Below are 20,116 nucleotides of genomic sequence, written 5' to 3' on the forward strand. Positions count from 1 at the left end.
CAAGGCATTTGCTCACTACTGTCTAAGGTAGTTTCTCCTTTTCCCCACCTCCACAAGTCTCTATTTCAATCCCTTACTAATTTTTTTTTCAGACTATTTCATGATGTGCAATTTAAAGAAATTGTTCTACTAAATTTCATTCTATTTTCCCATTGCAATAAAAGCTCCAAGAGAGTTGGCACAGTGTCTGCCTTAATCCTCTTGATTCTCTCTGAATTTGAGTGTTAGCTCAATTCACAACATCTATAGGTATGCAATTAATATTTGCTGAGCGGATTAAAATATTAATAAATGAGTTAAATTTACATACATCATATAGTTTTATATATTTCATACAGGTTTGGCCTATATGAAAGCTAAGCTTGTGGCCATGGTTAATGGGCATTATTTCCCAAGAGCTTAGGCTAATTAACATTATTATGTACATCTATCCTTCAATCTGATGACATAAATAATGAAACCTTTATAATACAATGAAAACTGCTTTTTTCTAATTGTAAATTAGAGGCATCTTGTTTAATACAGTAATTCATTAAACATATCATCATCTAATTTTGTATCGAATTTTGCAGTACAGTGTAAGATTTAGAAATATAAAATACCCACCCTCTAGGAAAAGAAACACAATAATGATGCTATAAAGGACATCCGTTTTCAGAGACAACTTAAATCTTTTAATCACACTCTTCACATTTGGCAAATGGAACTTTTAACTGCTTCTCCCTACCCTCATGCCCTCATTGTCTCTTTACCCAGCTTAAAGTTAACAATTCAGTATTTGTAAGCACTCTCTTTCATGCTCCCTCAATTTCTAGAATCTGATCACTTGCCACTACATCCACTGCTAACATTTGTGTCCAAGACCTACAATCTCCCCCTGAATTATAATGGCTCCTTAACTGGTCCTCCTGCTTTCAGCCTTTCATTTTCAGGCTATTCTCAAAACACTGTTTGAGCTAAAATGTGAGTTAGGTCATTTATACTTCTGCTCAAATTTTTAATGTCTTCTTATTGGGCTCAAGTGAAAGCCAAAGTCCTTATACGTCCCAAAGGGATCTCAATTTTCTGAACTCATCTCCTATTTTTCTTCTTGCTCATTCCAGTATAGCTATGTTGGCTGCCTTGCAGTTTTTTGTTTGTTTAGTTTTGTTAATTTTGTTTTTAACATGTTAAACATCCATGTCCCCACAACAGGGTCTTTGTTTTTCTTATTTTCTCTAACCAAAACATTCTCTTTCAGATATCTGTATGACTATCTCACTTCACCATCTCTTTTATGTTTTAACTCAAATGCCACTTTTCAACGAGACTTTCCCTGGTTACCAACAACATTGAATATCTCCTTCCTAGCTTTGTTTGTTCTTCTTAGCATTTGTCCCTATCTAATGTCATATTTATTTATGTATTTTTCTTGCTTACTATCTGTCTTTCAAAACTTAATGTAGGCTGGGCGCGGTGGCTCAAGCCTGTAATCCCAGCACTTTGGGAGGCCGAGACGGGCGGATCACGAGGTCAGGAGATCGAGACCATGCTGGCTAACCCAGTGAAACCCCGTCTCTACTAAAATATACAAAAAACTAGCCTGGCGAGGTGGCGGGCGCCTGTAGTCCCAGCTACTCGGGAGGCCGAGGCAGGAGAATGGTGTAAACCCGGGAGGTGGAGCTTGCAGTGAGCTGAGATCCGGCCACTGCACTCCAGCCTGGGCGACAGAGCGAGACTCCGTCTCAACAAAACAAAACAAAACAAAACAAAACAAAACAAAAAACAAAAAAAACTTAATGTAAGGTCAATAAGGAAATACATTTTTTTTTTTAATCTATTTTGTTCATGCTGTATCTTTAGTGCCTAGAAGATTGGCACATGGTAGATGCTCATGTATATTTACGGAATGAATGAATAAGTACTGATTAAAGCAATAGTTTGTATCTTTATTGGCAAAATTCTTCAGAGAAATGGATATCTGGGATGTTTGACAGAACTAATAGATGAGCATCAAAAGAAGGAAGATTGTCTTCTATGGTACATGGAGGTGAGATAGTTATATAAACATCTGAGCTCTCTGAAAATGGGGTGTCTGTGTAAGTAAGACTTTGATGGATTGAGTCATAGCTACAATAGACCATTTGAAAGGCATGAGGAATATAAGGACAATGAAGTGAGCAGAATGCTTTGAACTGCACTGAAGGGTTTAAAGAAAGCAAATGACAAGTTTAAGGTTTTAAATTCTAGGTCAAGGCTCAGTTAGAGAACCCAAGAGGTGCTATGGCTGCTCATGATAGCCTCTTATCAAGATCCCAAAACATAACAGAAAGAAAATAAAAAGTCTAATCTAAGGAAGGTCACTGAATTACAATATACGATAATTTCACAGCCTTACCAGGAATCTTATGTAGAAATCTTGCCACCACTCCGAGAAAAAAAGCAGGCACCCCAAGAACTATAAAATGGACATTTGGAAAGATTCAGATGTGTCTGAGTTACCCTGATACTCTCATCGCAATAAGTCTTCCTGATTCTGTGATGAATCCAGTTCTATTTGTCTTAATGGCCACATAATGACTTCACTTAAAGCAGTTATCTTATAAGAAGAAGCCTCTGCTCGTGTTCCACCACAAACACCTGTTTCTGCCTCCAGACTTCTAAAATATGAAGAGGTAAATAACAAGGTCTAACCTAAAAAGAGAAGGATTTCAAATCAATAGACCTGTATGCTTTTGCTAATTTGTAGTTTCAGAAATCTGGAAATATATGTAGATGCTAATATTACTGAAGCAGAAAGAGGGGGACAACATTTTTTGATCTGGTTAAATTAATCAATATGACGATATTTTTTCAGATAATCTGAATTAAACTTTGATGTCAAACACCAAAAAGTTGTTTTAATTGTTTGTTCCATTGGTTAACTAAAACATAAACTCAGTGGTGGCCGAAAACAAGTGAGTAAAAGCCAGAAATTCATTGGGTAGAAGGTAGAAGGAAACTGATGATTTATAGAGTTAAAAATGGCGAATTCAGCTCACCCCCAGCTTTTCCCTTGAGATGACCAAAGTGACACTATCTTCACTAAGGCATTGGGAAATAGATTGGGAAAAAGGCAACACACGACCTACAAAACGGCCAGAACAGCAGTTCTTTACAGATAAAGAATAAAAATGGAGAGATGCTAGTCCTAAAAGGAACCCTTTGATTTCTCTGGGGATGACAGAATTCTGCAGTGGCAGAGGCTAAGTAATAGCAATTAACTACCTAAGCTAAGTTATGTGTGGTTACTATAATAGGCAGAATGGTTTGATCCATTGGGATCTTTGTGATAGCTAATTGATTATAGAGTTGTTAATAAGACATCAAGAATTAGGTTGTATTAATAAAGTAATATTAATAATAAAATCCCTAGACCTGGGGGAATAATTTTTTACTTGAGTCACCTGGTAAACTGTCTTGGCCTTCTCCAAATCCTATACCTGAGTCAGTTTACAGTTAGAATTTTTTTTTTTTTTTTTTTTTTTTTTTGAGACGGAGTCTCGCTCTGTCACCCAGGCTGGAGTGCAATGGTGAGATCTCGGCTCACTGCAAGCTCTGCCTCCCAGGTTCACACCATTCTCCTGCCTCAGCCTCCTGAGTAGCTGGGACTATAGGACCCCACCACCTCGCCCAGCTAATTTTTTGTATTTTTAGTAGAGACGGGGTTTCACCATGTTAGCCAAATGGTCTCAGTCTCCTGACCTCATGATCTGCCTGCCTCGGCCTCCCAAAGTGCTGGGATTACAGGTGTGAGCCACCACTCCCAGTCTACAGTTAGATATTTGTAAAAAATTAAGGTGAGTTTGTATAGCCATCAATTTTTTTTACTGTCCTGCTATTGAGACATGGGGGTCTATGTCCCCTCCCATTAAATTTGGGTGGACTGGTGACTGTTTTGACCAACAAAGTATGGCAGAAGTCACATTTTGTGATTTCTGGGCTTAGGTCCTAAAAGGCCAGGCAGCTTCCAACTGGTAGACCAGAACGTTGGCTTTTAGGTCCCTGAGTTATCATCTAAGAAGTCTGAGTATTCCAAGACTGTTATGATGGACAGGCCATGTGTAGGTTCTCTTGTGTGCAGTTCCAACTGAGTCTGCCTGTCCTTCAGCTATTCCAGCTCAGGCACCAGACATGTGCATGAAGAATCCGCTTCACAAGCAAATCTTCCTAACCCCAAATATTTGAGTCATCCCCTGCAAATGGTTTGCTAGAACAGATGTCTTCTGGCTTTGGGAGATGATTGTTAATTTTAATTTTCAGGAGTTTTGTGAGCTGGTGGTTAAGCGCAATCATTATGCCTAAATGGCATAAGCTTATGATTAAATAAAAATATTTTTAAGAGATAGTATACATTTCAAGTATATTAATTCCTAATTATTTTTATTACATTTCACTATTATCTATGCTCCTTAGATTATTTACATCTATTTTACCTAAAAGGTAGAAATACTACATAATGGTTCAGTACTGTGAATTTTTTCCCAACTTGGCATTGAGTAACATCAACATAGCTTGAAATCAACCATGGTGGAAGTATTTACACCAGGGAAATTGGCAAACACCAGAGATCAGTGCTTTTATTTTGCTAACAAAAGAAATCATTTACCAGCACATCATTGTCACCAGTCATCTTGGCTGAGACCCCAAATATTATAGATCAGAGAAGGGCCATCCCCACTGTTCTTTTTCTGAATCCTTGGCCCAGGAGAGTCTATGAGCATATTAAAATGTTGTTTGGTGTCATTAAGTTGTTGGATAGTTTGTCATATCGTGATAGATAATCAGAAAACCTTCTCCCAAAGGATCTGTAACTATTAGAGTCATAGTATTGAGGAAAACAAAATATCAAAATTTCTTGAATATCACCTCTGAGCTAGGACTAATTTTCTGGTCCTCACTCTGTAAGTCTTTCAGTAACCTGGTGGACAAACTGATTTACCTTGTAGATATCAGCCTATTTCATTTGTCATTTTTCTCAGTGTGCATAAAGAAGTGACCATGGTTTCAGGGTCATAAACCTGACAAAATGGGCTTCCCATGATTAAGACTGATAGAGTTACCACCATGGCGGAGGCCCAGCAGTAAGGTGCAGCCATCTAACTTGAGCCCTGCCATGATAAAATACAGCTGGAGACCAGTTATTCGCCATGAAGCAAGCATATTACATCAAATCCTTTCTATTAAACAGAAAGTAGTTTTTCTTCACTGTAATAAACCCCTTTTTTGGATATGGATTTGCCTTCTCTAATGGCCATACTTCTACCAGAAACACCATCTTTTTTTTTTTGACAGAGTCTCGTTCTGTCGCCCAGGCTGGAGTGCAATGACTGATCTCGGCTCACTGCAATCTCTGCCTCCCCGGGTTCATGCCATTCTCCTGCCTCAGTCTCCTGAGTAGCTGGGACTACAGGCACCTGCCACCACGCCCAGCTAAATTTTTTTTTTTTTTTTTGTATTTTTAGTAGAGACGGGGTTTCACCATGTTAGCCAGGATGGTCTCGATTTTCTGACCTTGTGATCCGCCCACCTTGGCCTCCCAAAGTGCTGGGATTACAGGCGTGAGCCACTGCGCCCGGTCCCAGAAACACCATCTTACTGAGTTTTTGCTTACAGTCATGTTATCATACACAACATTACTTCAGAAAAAAAAAAAAAAAAAAAAAAAAAAAAAAACACCTGATTTTACAATGAAAAGAATAATGCAATTGATGGATGCTCCCAGGGACCCCTGATTTTATCACACTATTACATCATTTAGAAGTAACCGATCTTATAGAATGGTTAAATGAGCCAAGACTATTTTAATTCAAGCATGGACATAATACATTGCTAAGTAGGAGTGCTATCATCCTGGAATTAGTATATCCTCAGAACTACTGATAGAAGTAAGGTAGAGTCTTTCTTGGAATAACTATGGGTCCATATACGTAAGTCCAGAAATCAAGGGTTATAATTGGAATTTATAATTGCGAACTAGGACCTGTGACCAGTAGAGAAAAGAGGATCAATACTTTTCTGTTGACATACAGACACAGACACACACACACACACTCACTATATACATATATATACACACACACACGCATATTTGTGTGTGTGTATATGTATATAATGTACGTTAGTTAATACATTATTCTCTTTTCTGTTTTCTCTTTTTTTTTTTTTTTTGGGACGGAGTCTCGCTCTGTCGCCCAGGCTGGAGTGCAGTGGCCGGATCTCAGCTCACTGCAAGCTCCGCCTCCCGGGTTTGCGCCATTCTCCTGGCTCAGCCTCCCGAGTAGCTTGGACTACAGGCGCCTGCCACCTCGCCTGGCTATTTTTTTTTGTATTTTTTTTTTTTTTTTTTTTAGTAGAGACGGGGTTTCACTGGGTTAGCCAGCATGGTCTCGATCTCCTGACCTCGTGATCCGCCCGTCTCGGCCTCCCAAAGTGCTGGGATTACAGGCTTGAGCCACCGCGCCCGGCCTTCTCTTTTCTGTTTTCTTTACCTTGTTACCATATTTTACCCATTAATTTTCCCCATTTTCTACCCCTCCCCCTGACTGTTTGATAGTTCCTCACAATCTGAATCCCATCTTCCCAGTATAGAATCCAAGAAACATTTCTTGGGAACGTTTACCACTAGGTGGCAGACATGTGACTTAAGATCAGTCAACCAGACCCCACCATTGTGGCAGTGAGCCTGAGGGGGCAGAGAGGAAACACGCTGGGAAGGGGTAGTGGCAGAGGCTGCATATTTCTGGGACTGGGCGTGTTAGAAAAATTTGCAAAGCTAAGGGGTAGTGGCAGAGGCTGCATGTTTCTGGGACTGGGCGTATTAGAAAAATTTGCAAAGCTAAGAAATGTGGTCCTAGAGACTGCCTGAAAGCTCAGTTTAGAGATTTCTTATATGCCTTAATTAATGTCTTGATTTAAACAGCCAAGCTATATACTCTGTTTTGTGCAATTAGGAACTCTCATCTACATCATAATAAAAACTAAATATGTTTTTATTAATATAAACAGACTTCTTAAGGGATGAACAATTTCACTTATCCTCAATACCAAGGAAAATATTCTACATAATATGTGCTTAATACTTGTTGAATTGGGTTAACGATAAACATAAATTATTCAGGTTGATGTTCTCATCTGGCATTTAGCTATGGCCTAATTTAAGGTTAAAAATAAAGGTAAATAAATTCAGAGTACAAAAAGTGAAACTTATCTAAGATATCATTAACCATCTACTAATTACACTCCTTTACTGGGAGCTACAATTTTAGCCTAATATTTAGTAATTCTCACAGAAAGTGCAAATGGAACTCTCTCTGGTATACTCAAAGGATTGCAGGGACTATGTGAATGGCCATGAATCCTACATTGGAATTTTCTTTAAATGACCACAGCCTATATATGTATACACACATATGTATCATATATTCATACACACGCAGACATACACACACACACACACAAACCCACACATCATGCATCATTGGGAATTTTTTGGACTAAGTTTTGTTTTGAAAAGCAAGATGGCCTAGGTAATCAAAATCTTTTATTTTACTATGATTCTGTAAGGATTTCTAAAATTATATAACTTCCTATTAGATCTTAATTCAACACAACCTTGTGAACAGATATTCCCAATTACAAATGGCACTGAAATAGAAACACATTCTTCCCCATAGACTAATTTGGCTGCTGCAGTATGGTCATATAGCATGACATTAACATCTGAAAACGAAAACCTTTAAACTGGTTGCCTTCATACTCAATCCACTCCATATCTTTTACCCTTAAACATTGTTTAAAATCCCATATGCTTCTTATGTACATGTTTGATTATGAAATTGAAATAGCTGTTGGGAGGGCATATGTCCTGTCCTATTTATTCTTGTATTTATCATATCCTATCATAGAACTTTCAAAAATAACTATACATACACATGCATGTACACACATGTAGAATATTTATCTGCTTTCAACTGAGAAGTTCTTCCTTTTCTGAATTGGACTGTATTTTCTACCCACTGATGAAATATGTTTGGATGATATTATTAACTTGTATAGACAGATATTTGTCAATAATAAAAAAATTTTCTTTACTAGTGGTATGTGTCTAATTGTATCTCAATATCTGTTAATTTTGTTTTGTCTCAAAACAAAAGTGAGGGCATGGTAAGAAATGTTTCAAATGCAATTAAGTTTTCTTTTTAAGTTTATGATCCATGAGATTAAGTTACAGCTTTATTATATATAACTAGATATTAATACTGTTTCTCAAAATCATAACATGATATGAATACTGTTTCTCAAAACCATAACGTTTTTCAAAGTCACACAATAGTTACATTCTAAAACATTATGAACAATTTAAAACATCCTTTGAGATCATCAGCTATAACAATAGTTGAAACAACTCTGACAATAAAAATGTTCTTCACGTTGACATTCACAGGCAGTAACTACATAAAAATTCCCAGTTTTTCTTTACCTCTTCATTAGTTCAGAAAACTTTGTCAAAACATGTCTTATTGATCATTTTGAGTTGCAATAACACCAGGGATAAATTATTTTCTATAAATATAACTTTCTGTAAACATATACTTGCCAAAGATGGTCAGAGGAGTTTTAGGAATAACAAATTTTGTTTCAATATTTTTTCTACATTTTTATCAGTGTAAAAATATTGAACAAAAGCTTGTTTGTATGTTTCTATAAATATCCACTATAAATTTTTGAAATTTCTATTTTTGTATAATTATTTATAATGTTATAATGATTGTATTAGGATATTCTTAATTTAATAACTTGAGGCAGTTGTGTTTAAGAGCAACTGCGGTGATGACTGATTTTCTTTCATTCACTCACATTTCTGCAATGTCAACAAGGTATTTCTGCAGAGAAAACATAACATGTGGCCAGGCCATGCATTTCAGCTTTGACCTCAGAATGAAAACATAGCACATTGACTTTTCACATGACTAACACACAATAAATTAGGATTGAATTACAAAAATTTAAATAGGCCAGGAGCAGTGGCTCATGCCTGTAATCCCAGCACTTTGGGAGGTGAAGATGGGCGGATTGCTTGAGTCCAGGAGTTTGAGATAAGCCCAGGCAACATGGCAAAACCCCATCTCTACAAAAAATACAAAAATTAGCTGGGTGGCATGTGGCTATAGTCTCAGCTACTTGGGAGGCTGAGGTGGGAAGATCACCTGAGTCCAGCAAGCTCTAGGCTGTAGTGAACCATGATCGTGCCACTGCACTCCAGCCTTAGTAACAGAGTAAGATCTCATCTCAAAAGAATTAAAAACAAGAAAAAAAAGAAATCTGAACAAACTCTGTTCTTTAAACATAATACCTTTGCATCACATGTGAATTGTGGGTGACATAGGAATATGATTTCTTCAATACATAGTATGTGGGTAAACTGAGAAGGAAGTAGTAGACTCTCTGGGTATTTTATTTATAAGCCATTTATAGGCCTGGGACAAGTTACTTACTGCCTTAGTTTTCTCTTGAATTAAATGGGGATAATGAGACTGCTATGAGAATATAGTGAGTTAAACATGTAAAACATTTATAAAAACATTTAGATTTTAATGTTAGCTACTGTATTATCATTTTTACTCTCCATCTTCATTCAACTCCCACTGGAACTTCTATTTTCTATTTTGGGAGATGGTATAATTCATTCAAATATAATTACACAGAAGGATTTTTTCTGATCTATTGTTTTTGATAATATTCAAAATTAATACAAATGATCTCATCCACACATGGTTTCATGGACTAGCTTTTTATGTTATTTGGCTCAGTTCATGAACATATGCTAACTACTTGATGTAAAGTGAGCCACACGTTGATCAGAACCTTGGAAACCGGAATGCTCAATTACACTTTATATTTTATTTTATTTTATATATTTATTTATGTATTTATTTTTTGAGACAGAGTCTCCCTCTGTCGCCCAGGCTGGAGTGCAGGGATATGATCTCTGTTCACTGCAACCTCCGCCTCCCGGATTCAAGCGATTATCCTATTTCAGCATCCCGAGTAGCTGAGGTTACAGGCATGTGCCACCATGCCCAGCTATCAGTTATACTTTAAATTTGCTCACAATCTGACATCAATTAAAGTTTCTTTACATGTGAGAAGGAAACGCTAGCTTGTTGCTTTGTCTCTGTGACCAGCACACAGATAGTAAGAAGAAAAGCACAACATCTAGAAAGATAAACAACCATAAAATCTATAAAAGTGGTTTTATTTAGCAACATTTGATAAGGCATTTGGTGGGAAGAGAGATGTATTTGATTTTCAGCCCTGGGTATACTTCTTCTGGGAGATGGAGGAGGGTGAGAGGTGGTTATGTAACTTAAGGAGTTATTATATAATCAATACTTTGTACAAGGGAGTTTTCATAAATCTGTTTTCCTTGGTGTAGTCAACAACAAAAATCCTCCACATCACTGCCTTAAGGAGGGTAGAAAAGTATTTTCCAGCCTTATTCACATTTTCAAAGTAACTATTATGCATGGTTAAAATCAATGGCTTCAATATCTGTTATTGTTATTTTAAAGGAACTTTGCATTTTTGTCATTTTGACTACTGACTAGGTACTCCTCATGTGGCTCACCTTCCTCCCTTTATTATCCAAGACTCCTTTGCAAACACAATAGCCTCAGGTATTTCTGGGCCTCATGGGGTTCAATATGATGAAAATCGTATGGACTCTGTCATCAAATCTCTTAGCTCTCTAAAATTCATCACAACTAGATATTCCATACTGTGGTGGTCTGACTGTTAAGCAATGTCCTCTCTAGTTATAACAAGTCTTTGAGTAATAATGCTGATGGCCTCATGGTTAGTGCCCAGGCTCTGGATTTAAACTACCTTATCTTTCAAATTCCTTCTTTGCTATTTACCAACTGTGTGACTTCTGGCGAGTTATCTGACCTTTTCTGAGCTCACTTACCTGGTCTGTAAAATGGAGATAAGTATAATATCTCCAGAGGGGTGTAGAAAGGAGTAAGGGACTGAAGAAAAAAGGCTAGATGAACGTACACAGCTAATAAAAGAGTGTCTGGTGCATTTTAAATGTGATCATTAGTTATAAACCTAACTAAAGCTTTGTATTTCCCTGCATTCTCAGCTTTCTGCTCCTACTTTTACATTTCACTGTGCTGTGTTAAATCAAGGAATGTAGTCTAAAGTACTAAAATATAACATAGTGTAATAGGGCGGAATAAATGTCACGGTATAAATAAATTTCAAATTTGCATGAAAACACAGTGGTAAGTTAAAAAATCAAGGGCAGGAAATATATAGAAAGGAAGAGGGCAACAGAAAAAAATTATCTGATACCTGATAATGTGATCTAAACTGCCCTTGTCATGCCGTGTTTGAGGCAATCCATTAGACTGGTTCATCAAAGTATCATTGAAAACCAATTCAATGTATGCATGTATGTTAATTCTCTTTACCATAAATAAGACCTTGATAAATAAGGACATAAATTCAGTTTGACCATGTAACCATTATGCAAGCAACCCTATCTCTCATTAAAGGCACAAGCTCCCAGTTAGTAGAACTGTATTTTATATTACTCTCTAAGACTCATAAAGTGAATAGGCTGTTAGCTATATCTATTTTTTCAGGATTAATCTCTTATAGCTATAACACTTAGACTATTTTTCACCAACTTAGTATTTAAATTGAACTTACATCTACATAAAAGTGTTTTTTTTTTTTTTTTTTCCTACTTCCATTTAGTAAACTGTACTTCTGTATGGGTAATGTGGTAATTTACATATTTTATAAAATTTAGTAATTTTTTTTTCTGAAAGAAAATAAAGCATGCTTTATCAAATTCTGAACTTTAATGTTACATGGCATATCATATGCTTGATGGAAATACATGGTTTTACAACAGTAGAATCTGGCAAATTCCATGAGTTTCATGAAATTAGAATATTGTGACTGGACATCCCTTTGGAAATTTGTTAAAACATAAAGGCACTCCACTTTTAATGGGCAGATATTTTTTTTCTTGAGTGTTTTCTTTTTTCTTGACACTATTTTTTGTTTCCTTTTTATTTTTATTTATTTATTATTATTTTTTTGAGAGAATCTCACTCTGTTGCCCAGGCTGGAGTGCAGTGATGCAATCTCAGTTCACTGCAGCCTCTGCCTCCCAGGTCCTCCCAAGTAGCTGGGACTGCAGATGTGCACCACCAAGCCTGGCTGATTCTTGTATTTATAATAGAAATTGGATTTCACCATGTTGGCCAGGGTGGTCTCAAACTCCTGACCTCAGGTAATCTGCCTGCCTTGGCATCCCAAAGTGCTAGGATTACAGGCATGAGCCACCACGCCCGGTCTTTAGTTTTCCTTTTTTTAAAAAAACTTTTTGCTGGTTGGAGGTGAGGACCAAATCCAGGCCACTCTTTTGTAGCAGCCCATAATTTAAACTCTTCCTCTTCTCCAAAACTCTCCTCTTTTGCCCATTTCCAGCCTCTGAGGGATTACCCTACCCTCAAAACAACCTTTTTAAAGTTTGAAACCCATTATTGAAATCCAGATCTTCTTTTTAAAGTCAAATAAAGTAAAGGCCAGAAGGAATGTGAACATTTTGTAAAGCAACATAGTGATTTAGTAGCTGTGACTATAATTTAGGTTTCCTGTTTTGAGTTTTATAGTATATCCTCCTTTACTTTAAGTAACTGACTATGAGTTACTATCTGCTTAAAGTATTTCTAAAGTTTTAAATGCTTATATTTTCTTCGTATATGTGTGTTAGATGTAATGCACTGAACTACAAATGGAATTAATTCCAAGAAGGCTGCTTTACACTTACTCTTGTGTTGTTTCTTTCAGCTTTGAGTTCAGAGATTTCTTCTTCCTTTTCTAGAAGTTGTTCCCTGCAGGCATTTAATTCTTTTGTCAGTGCAGCAAATTCCTGGAAGAGTAATAAAAATATTTGGAGAAATATTCAAGATCTAAAAGCAGACAAAATTCAAAATATAAATTTCAAAATGAAAAGAATGGGGAAATATGACCCCATTGACTGGTCAACGTATATTGCTGTTATGAAGTATCTTAAATTCATTATTCAAAACATGCTAATCCACAATATGTATCATATGCATTTTATTACAATAGTGTATAAAGTATATTTCAAAATATATCAGATACATCACACTGAACCTACGTTAATATGATAACTTATTCCCAGAATCAATTTAAGTTTGGCTAACAGCTCCCAAAATCTTACACTTTAATTCCTATACAGCAATGTTTACACAGAGTACAGTGGATCTTCAGAACAACTACACAAAACCCTGCTAAACGCGCTACTTTGAGATTAACAAATTTATTTTTTTAACAAGATGAAGCAGGGTAATCTACTTTTTTTTTTGCAAAGTAATAAATATGCCTAAGATTTGATAACATGATCTAAGATTTTCTTAATAATTTGCATATTGCTCAGTCTTTCTAAAAGATAAGCTCCTTGTGGACACAGGCTTTGACCTGTTCACTGTTACACCACCAGTACCTAAGACACAGTGGGAGCTCAAATGATATTTATTTTTAGTTCATAGAAATAGGTCATATTGTTACCAAAAAATTGGGGGCTCTGGAGTAATTCTGTCTTCATGTGGTTAATGACACTGTGAAGGAATCTTCATTGGCCTCCTTCCCCTAAATGGGATCAGAGATCATATGATATGGTATTTTTACCAATAGGTGGAGAGTTTGTTTACACACAGAAAAAGGTTATTTAATAAGAAGACCAAGAAATTCAACTATTCTGGTATTCTACCTTATAAACAAATATTTAATTAAAAAAAAGTAAACAGATCCATATTATCACCAAACCTGTCAGAGTGATTTTCAGTAGTAAAATTGATGCTTATCAAATATTTAAGTTTTTGGGAAAACTTAGCTCTAGGCTGAGAAGGCACTCAGAAGATTAAAAAAAAAAAAAGAAGGAGACAGGTTTGGTTAATGTAACCTCCAGGGAGGCAAATTTAGTGAAAAGAAAATGAATATGATGATTATGAAAAGCTGGGGAAGGTTTGGAGTTTATATTTTTGTTTGCTTCAAACCATTTATTTTGCTTAGTTTCTCGAAATGGCTTCAACCCAAGTGAGTACTTCAAAGATCTCAGAGTAGGCTTTAGGGCTTAGATTCTAGATGACAGAGTTTATTGTTGCATTTTGGCTGAAATAGGGATAAATGTTTTCTCCCCGATTGCTGCTTAAATGCTGCTAATACCCTGAGCATATTATTTATGTGGTAAATGGAAATAAAACAAATAGAAAACAATAAACCTTTCTCTAGAAAATAAAATTTTCTTCATATACTGCATAGTTTTGATACAGAAAATGAATGATACCTGAAGATTCTTTATTGCACATTATTAACATGTAGGCATTCAGAAACAATTTTGTGTATATTATTATCATTGACAAAGATAAAACATAAAATCTGTATATTTAACATCATGCTAATTAGCTATTATAATTTTAACATTAGATATCTCTAGGCAGTGAAATTAGGAATGAATTTTGGTTTTTGGCTTCCGCCCATGTATTTCAATCATCAAACTTTCTTCAATGGAGAAATATGTTTTTGTGCTTTGAAAATAAGAGAAAATATAAATCTGTAAGTGCAGTAAAAGAATCAAGTTTTTAAAGCAGAGGGGAGAAATTAGTCAAGATGTTATAGGCCACGGAAGACTTGGCCTTTTTTGTTATTATGGCACTCATTCTGAGTAGGCTAGTGACTCCATGTATCAAGATTAGTCTTACATTTATTAACGTCGTAGCAACTTTCAGGCACTACTTTCACGTTCATTATACCATCTTGCCCTCTAAATACCTAGGGAGGGGGTCATACTCCCATCTTATGGCTGAGGATACTGTATAATGGTAAGTTGTAGGTCTAAGTTCACAAAACTCACAAGCCACAGGGAGTGAGTGAACTCTGAGCATCATTCTCCACACTGCAAGTTTAGTGCTTTTCTACTATTTCATTTTGAACCTAGTTGTTTGTTGCCTTTATATTATTCAGATCTGGAGTACATCTAGAGGTGACCTTTTTCCTTATCTGAAACATTAAATAATATTCCTACTGATATGGTTAGGCTCCCTGTCCCCACCCAAATCTCACATTGAATTGTAATAATCCCCGGGTGTCAAGGGCAGGAACAGGTGGAGATAATTGAATAATGGGAGCGGTTTCCCCTCATACTGTTTTCCTGATAGTAAGTTTGAGATCTGATCGTTTTATAAAGGGAAACCCTTTTCACTTGGTCCTCATTCTCTCTTGCTGCCATCATGTAAGAAGTGCCTTTCACCTTCGACCATGATTGTGTGACCTCCCCGGTAACATGGAACTTGAGTCCATTAAACCTTTTTTTCTTTATAAATTACCCAGTCTCAGGTATGTCTTTATCAGCAACGTGAAAAAGAACTAACACAACTGCAATTATCTTGCATGATCCCCCTTAATTAGTCCAAGAGTGTGGGGGATTAGAAGGTCCAAAGCATAGTATACCTTCTACACAGAGCAACAAGTGTTAGACAAGCATGTTCTATGTATCTGAGATCGCGTAAAGGCAGATATCTCATTTGGAGTTAACCACCAAACATTTTAACACTTTTCCTCTGACAGTTCTCTTTTCTATACCTATTCTCCTTACCATAAATATGAACTGAGCCTCACATCATCTTACAAACATATCGATAACAGCAAATACGGTTAACATTGATTGTAACCTTACAGTTACAGTATGCCAGGTCCTCTGCCAAGCAATTTATATTAATTATCTCATCAATCCTAATAACACACCATAAGAAACTACTAAAATCTCACTGAGGCCTAGAGAAGTTAAGTAATTTGTTCAAAGTTACACACCTAGTCAATGATGGAGCTGGGCTTTGAACCCAGACAACCTAACTCATACTGGGTGATTACAATAGGTTGTTTGTTTCCCCTGACCACAGGCTTTTCCCTTCTGATTTGTGCTTCAATTTTTGGAAAAATTATATTTCCCACGGTCATCAAACTTTCAGTGCTTTTAACCTTCAAACATATCAAATTGAAACCAACTTTAACTTTCAAAATTCAAACCACCCAAAACATGGCCCTTTCATAACTAAATAGCTTTATTACTTATAGAACAATAGTAACTATTAATACCACTTTGAGCAGTTGGCACTTTGTTTTGCCATGCCCCAAGCTAACCGCTTTACATGAATAATTCCATCTACTCCCTATTTTTCAGATGAGGACACTGAAGCTTAGCAGTGATGAATAAATTGTTCAAGGACGCAGCTAAATATGACCCACTTTGATTCTAAAACGTTTAGATTTCTGCAACACTACGTCCTTCTGGCCAAAAAAAGGAGTCTCTTAACAAATGTCTCAAGCATTATGAGATTATCATCTGTCTAACTATCCAGCCACTCATACAACAGTTATTGAACTCCTACCACATATCAGACCCTGTGCTAGATGCTACAGATATGAAGATAACATAGAACAGTTGTTGCAGTTGACCTCATAGAACTTTCAGAATTCACATTTGAGGGCCATCAGGGATCTCCATCATTAACAAGCACTCAAAACCCATCACCAAGTGCCACACACAGAGTAATACTAGTGTATGCCTTTTATAAGTCATGCATCCCTCAAAAGCCTCCTTCCTAGACAGTCTATCTACTGTCAAAAATTTATCTTTCCTGTTTCCATTTCTACCTTTTCATTTTTTTCAACTTTTTTTCTTGTTTCTTTTATATACTATCTACTGTGCTTCAAATACTCTTCATCATCCCTCTGCCTAACTAATTCACTTTTAAAGCACTAGTTAGCCTTCTTAATGCTTTAAAATACCTAATTGTATTGTTTTTATAATAACTGAATTATGTGTTCGTCTCCTCCACCTAAACAGTACAATTCTTTAAGGCAAGGTTGTTAGTGTATTTTTATATCCTTAGGCCTTAGCATAGTACCCGGAAAATTGAGTAAACAATAAATCCTTGTTGTGATAATAAATAAATGGTTTACTTTCCTCAAACTTTGGACTTTGATACCAAAATAAATTTAAAAGATATTATCGGAGGTTTTTAAAAATTTTTCTAAGTGAGATCACTATAATTTGCTTAACATATAACAGATATAATATTCTTTTTTTACTTTATAGCTGTTGTTTTGTCTATATTGACAAAAGTATATAGTATAGACAAAAGTATAGTATTGTCTATACTATATTCTGCCTAGCAATGACATTATTGTCTGTCATGCTTTCTAATATGTATATATACATACATATATATGTCATTTTGCTCTTTGTGGTTGATGGCTGATCTGATTCTCTTATCTCACTGATTCAAACATGCTTAGTTCTTTCTACAGATTCCTTTTAATTCAGACATAATGAAGTATGAATAGTTTCCTTCTAACATATATGTCTCACTGCTTTAAGCTTCTGATAATACTCTGTGTTATACATTGCATTCCGTCTCTTACCTTTTTCACACATATATATGGGTGTGTGTGTGTGTGTGTATATATATATATAGTGATATAGTGATTACCAGGACATTTGCCAAATTCAACAAATTATTCAGAAAATCTTTTCTGATCCTGGTAGTTTCCACAAGGAGATCTGCAGTATACCTCCCACCTAGGAACATGCTAGCTCTAGTGCTGAAGCTCATTATCATGAAAGCATAATTTTGTGATATAAATATTTGTGTTGAATGTAAAGATGGTAGAATGAATGAGGGCATGTGCACCTGAGAGAAAATGAATGTGGCAGGAGAAATCATGAAAATATTTTCTATTCCTTAGTGCTTTGGGCCTATTGCTCTGAATAATTCATGCATTTAAATTTATCATTTGTTCACTGGATCTATCACATTGGTCTTATTCATTCTTAAAGTGAAAGTGTGTATTTAACCAATATGGTATTTCTCTAGTCTAGCATTTCTCAAATTATGTTTTTAGAACAGTATTTCCACAAGATTCCCAGAAAGGAATTCATGGGGGAACAACCTAGAGTTCCATATATAGAAAAATGTATGAATTAAATATAGTAAATGCACATGATGGAATATTATGCAAAGGGAAGAACAAATAGGTTAGATCTTTGTATAACAACATGGAAAGATTTCAAAAATATAATTCTGAGCGAAAAAGGTAAGAAACAGAATACAATGTATAACACAGAGTATTATCAGAAGCTTAAAGTAGTGAGAAATAAATGTTAGAAGGAAACTTTATTCATACTTCATCTGAATTAAAAAGAATCTGTAGAAAGACCTAAGTGTATTTGAATCAGTGAGATAAGAGAATTAGATCAGTCACCAACTACTAAGCATACTCAACAACTTTTGAGACTATTTTGTTCTCCAACCCATGCGTGCCAAATACTTTCTTTTTCCAAAGAGCAAAATGACTTTCCCTACTCTATGTTTTGTCCCTTGGAATTTTAAAGAACAGTGAAGATCTAGACCACACAGGCTGGGCGCGGTGGCTCGAGCCTGTAATCCCAGCACTTTGGGAGGCCGAGATGGGTGGACCACGAGGTCAGCAAGTCGAGACCATCCTGGCTAACACGGTGAAACCCCGTCTCTACTTAAAAAAAAAAAAAAAAAAAAAAACTAGCCTAGGGGCGATGTGGCGGGCGCCTGTAGTCCCAGCTACTCGGAGGCTGAGGCAGGAGAATGGCGTGAACTCGGGAGGCGGAGCTTGCAGTGAGCCGAGATCCGGCCACTGCACTGCAGCCTGGGTGACAGAGCGAGACTCTGTCTCAAACACAGTGCCGTAACAGTACGCTCAGCGCAAAGGAAGGGAGGGGTGCCCTTCTCTTTCTTAGTGTGTCCTCAGGCACATCACAAACACATTTATATGATATATATATATATATATATATATATATATCACTATGTAGTGGACCCTGTTTTTAGTGCTGGGAAGAAGACAAGCAAAGAAGCAAGTTAAAGTCCTTGCTCTCGATATGTTTATATGTATTCAGGGGATTAATCATTCAAACTACTTTTTCTCTGAAATTAATCTTTTCTAGCCATTTCTATCCCTCTCAATACTAATGCAGCTCATGGTATAAAGCAATGGTTTCTTTATTAAAAAAAAAAAAGAGGAAAATAAAATGACTTTTTTTCTGTTAGTATCTTAAAATTTTGAAAGTATCATTTCTTATACACCAACACAGGTCATCTAACTTCTGTGCACTCCTAAATTTGTTACAAGTCTCTTAAACTACATAAAATCTAAAGCTCTTCTATTTCAGCTAATATTCCCAGTTGTTACCTTTTTATTTATTTTCTTCCCCTCTCTCATCGTTTTTTCTTTTAAAAACAGGGTCTCACCTGCCTTTAAAAAAAAGACAAGGGTGTTGCTATGTTGCCCAGCTTATCTCAAACTCCTGGCCTCAAGCGATTCTCCCACCTCCAAGTCGACTTTCCAAAACACTGGGATTACAGGTGTAAGCCACTGAGCCTGGCTCTTTACTTAACTATCGTTTCTTAAGTACTAATTATATGCTAGGTACCTTGTTAGGAACTTTACATCTGTTATGTCATTTAATCATTATAGCAGTGCTATTATTCCCAGAACACAGATGAGAAAAGTAGAAGAGATGAAGTATTTCCATCAAGACCCATTCCATTATATGGCGATGCTGGTGCCAACATCCCTGAAACCTGTCATATCCCAGAACAAAGATAAGCTGTCTTGTATCTTATCAGTGGTTTCATTCTTTTGTGCTGACTTCTAAGCTAAGGATGAGCTTGAGTAATTCAAGCGTCTGTGCTGCAAATATTTCAAATGATAGGTCTTAGGTCAATATGTTGTTCTTAGTAAGTTTAATGAAAAGAAGCTTCTCTTGTTTTGATCTCTGCATATGTTATTTCCAAAGTGAAAAATACAGGGGCAAAGCATAGATTCACTCAGTTCTTGTGCCTATTTACATTCTATAAGAGTCACCTAGACAGGAAATTAAAGAGTGTATAACTTCTTCGGGTCAACCTTCCTCTTCTTTTCAACTTATGCCTTTTCCACCTGGTTATATCACCAG

The 20,116-nt window shown here is 36.2% G+C and overlaps 1 protein-coding gene across 26 annotated transcripts in view; it reads right to left on the reverse strand.

Annotated features, from left to right (window-relative positions):
- Window positions 1-20,116, reverse strand: part of PPFIA2 (PTPRF interacting protein alpha 2) — a 508,974-nt gene that overhangs the window by 192,189 nt on the left and 296,669 nt on the right. For 25 of the 26 annotated variants that reach the window (XM_031651089.1, XM_031651095.1, XM_031651091.1 and 22 more), the window contains one exon: window positions 12,869-12,970. In XM_031651089.1, coding sequence (XP_031506949.1) covers window positions 12,869-12,970 — 102 coding nt within the window. Of the gene's footprint in view, window positions 1-12,868; window positions 12,971-13,632; window positions 13,714-20,116 lie in introns of all 26 variants that reach the window. The other variant, XM_031651110.1, reaches the window with a different exon arrangement.

This window comes from Papio anubis, chromosome 9 (assembly GCF_008728515.1).
Source record: "Papio anubis isolate 15944 chromosome 9, Panubis1.0, whole genome shotgun sequence".
Lineage (NCBI taxonomy): Eukaryota > Metazoa > Chordata > Mammalia > Primates > Cercopithecidae > Papio > Papio anubis.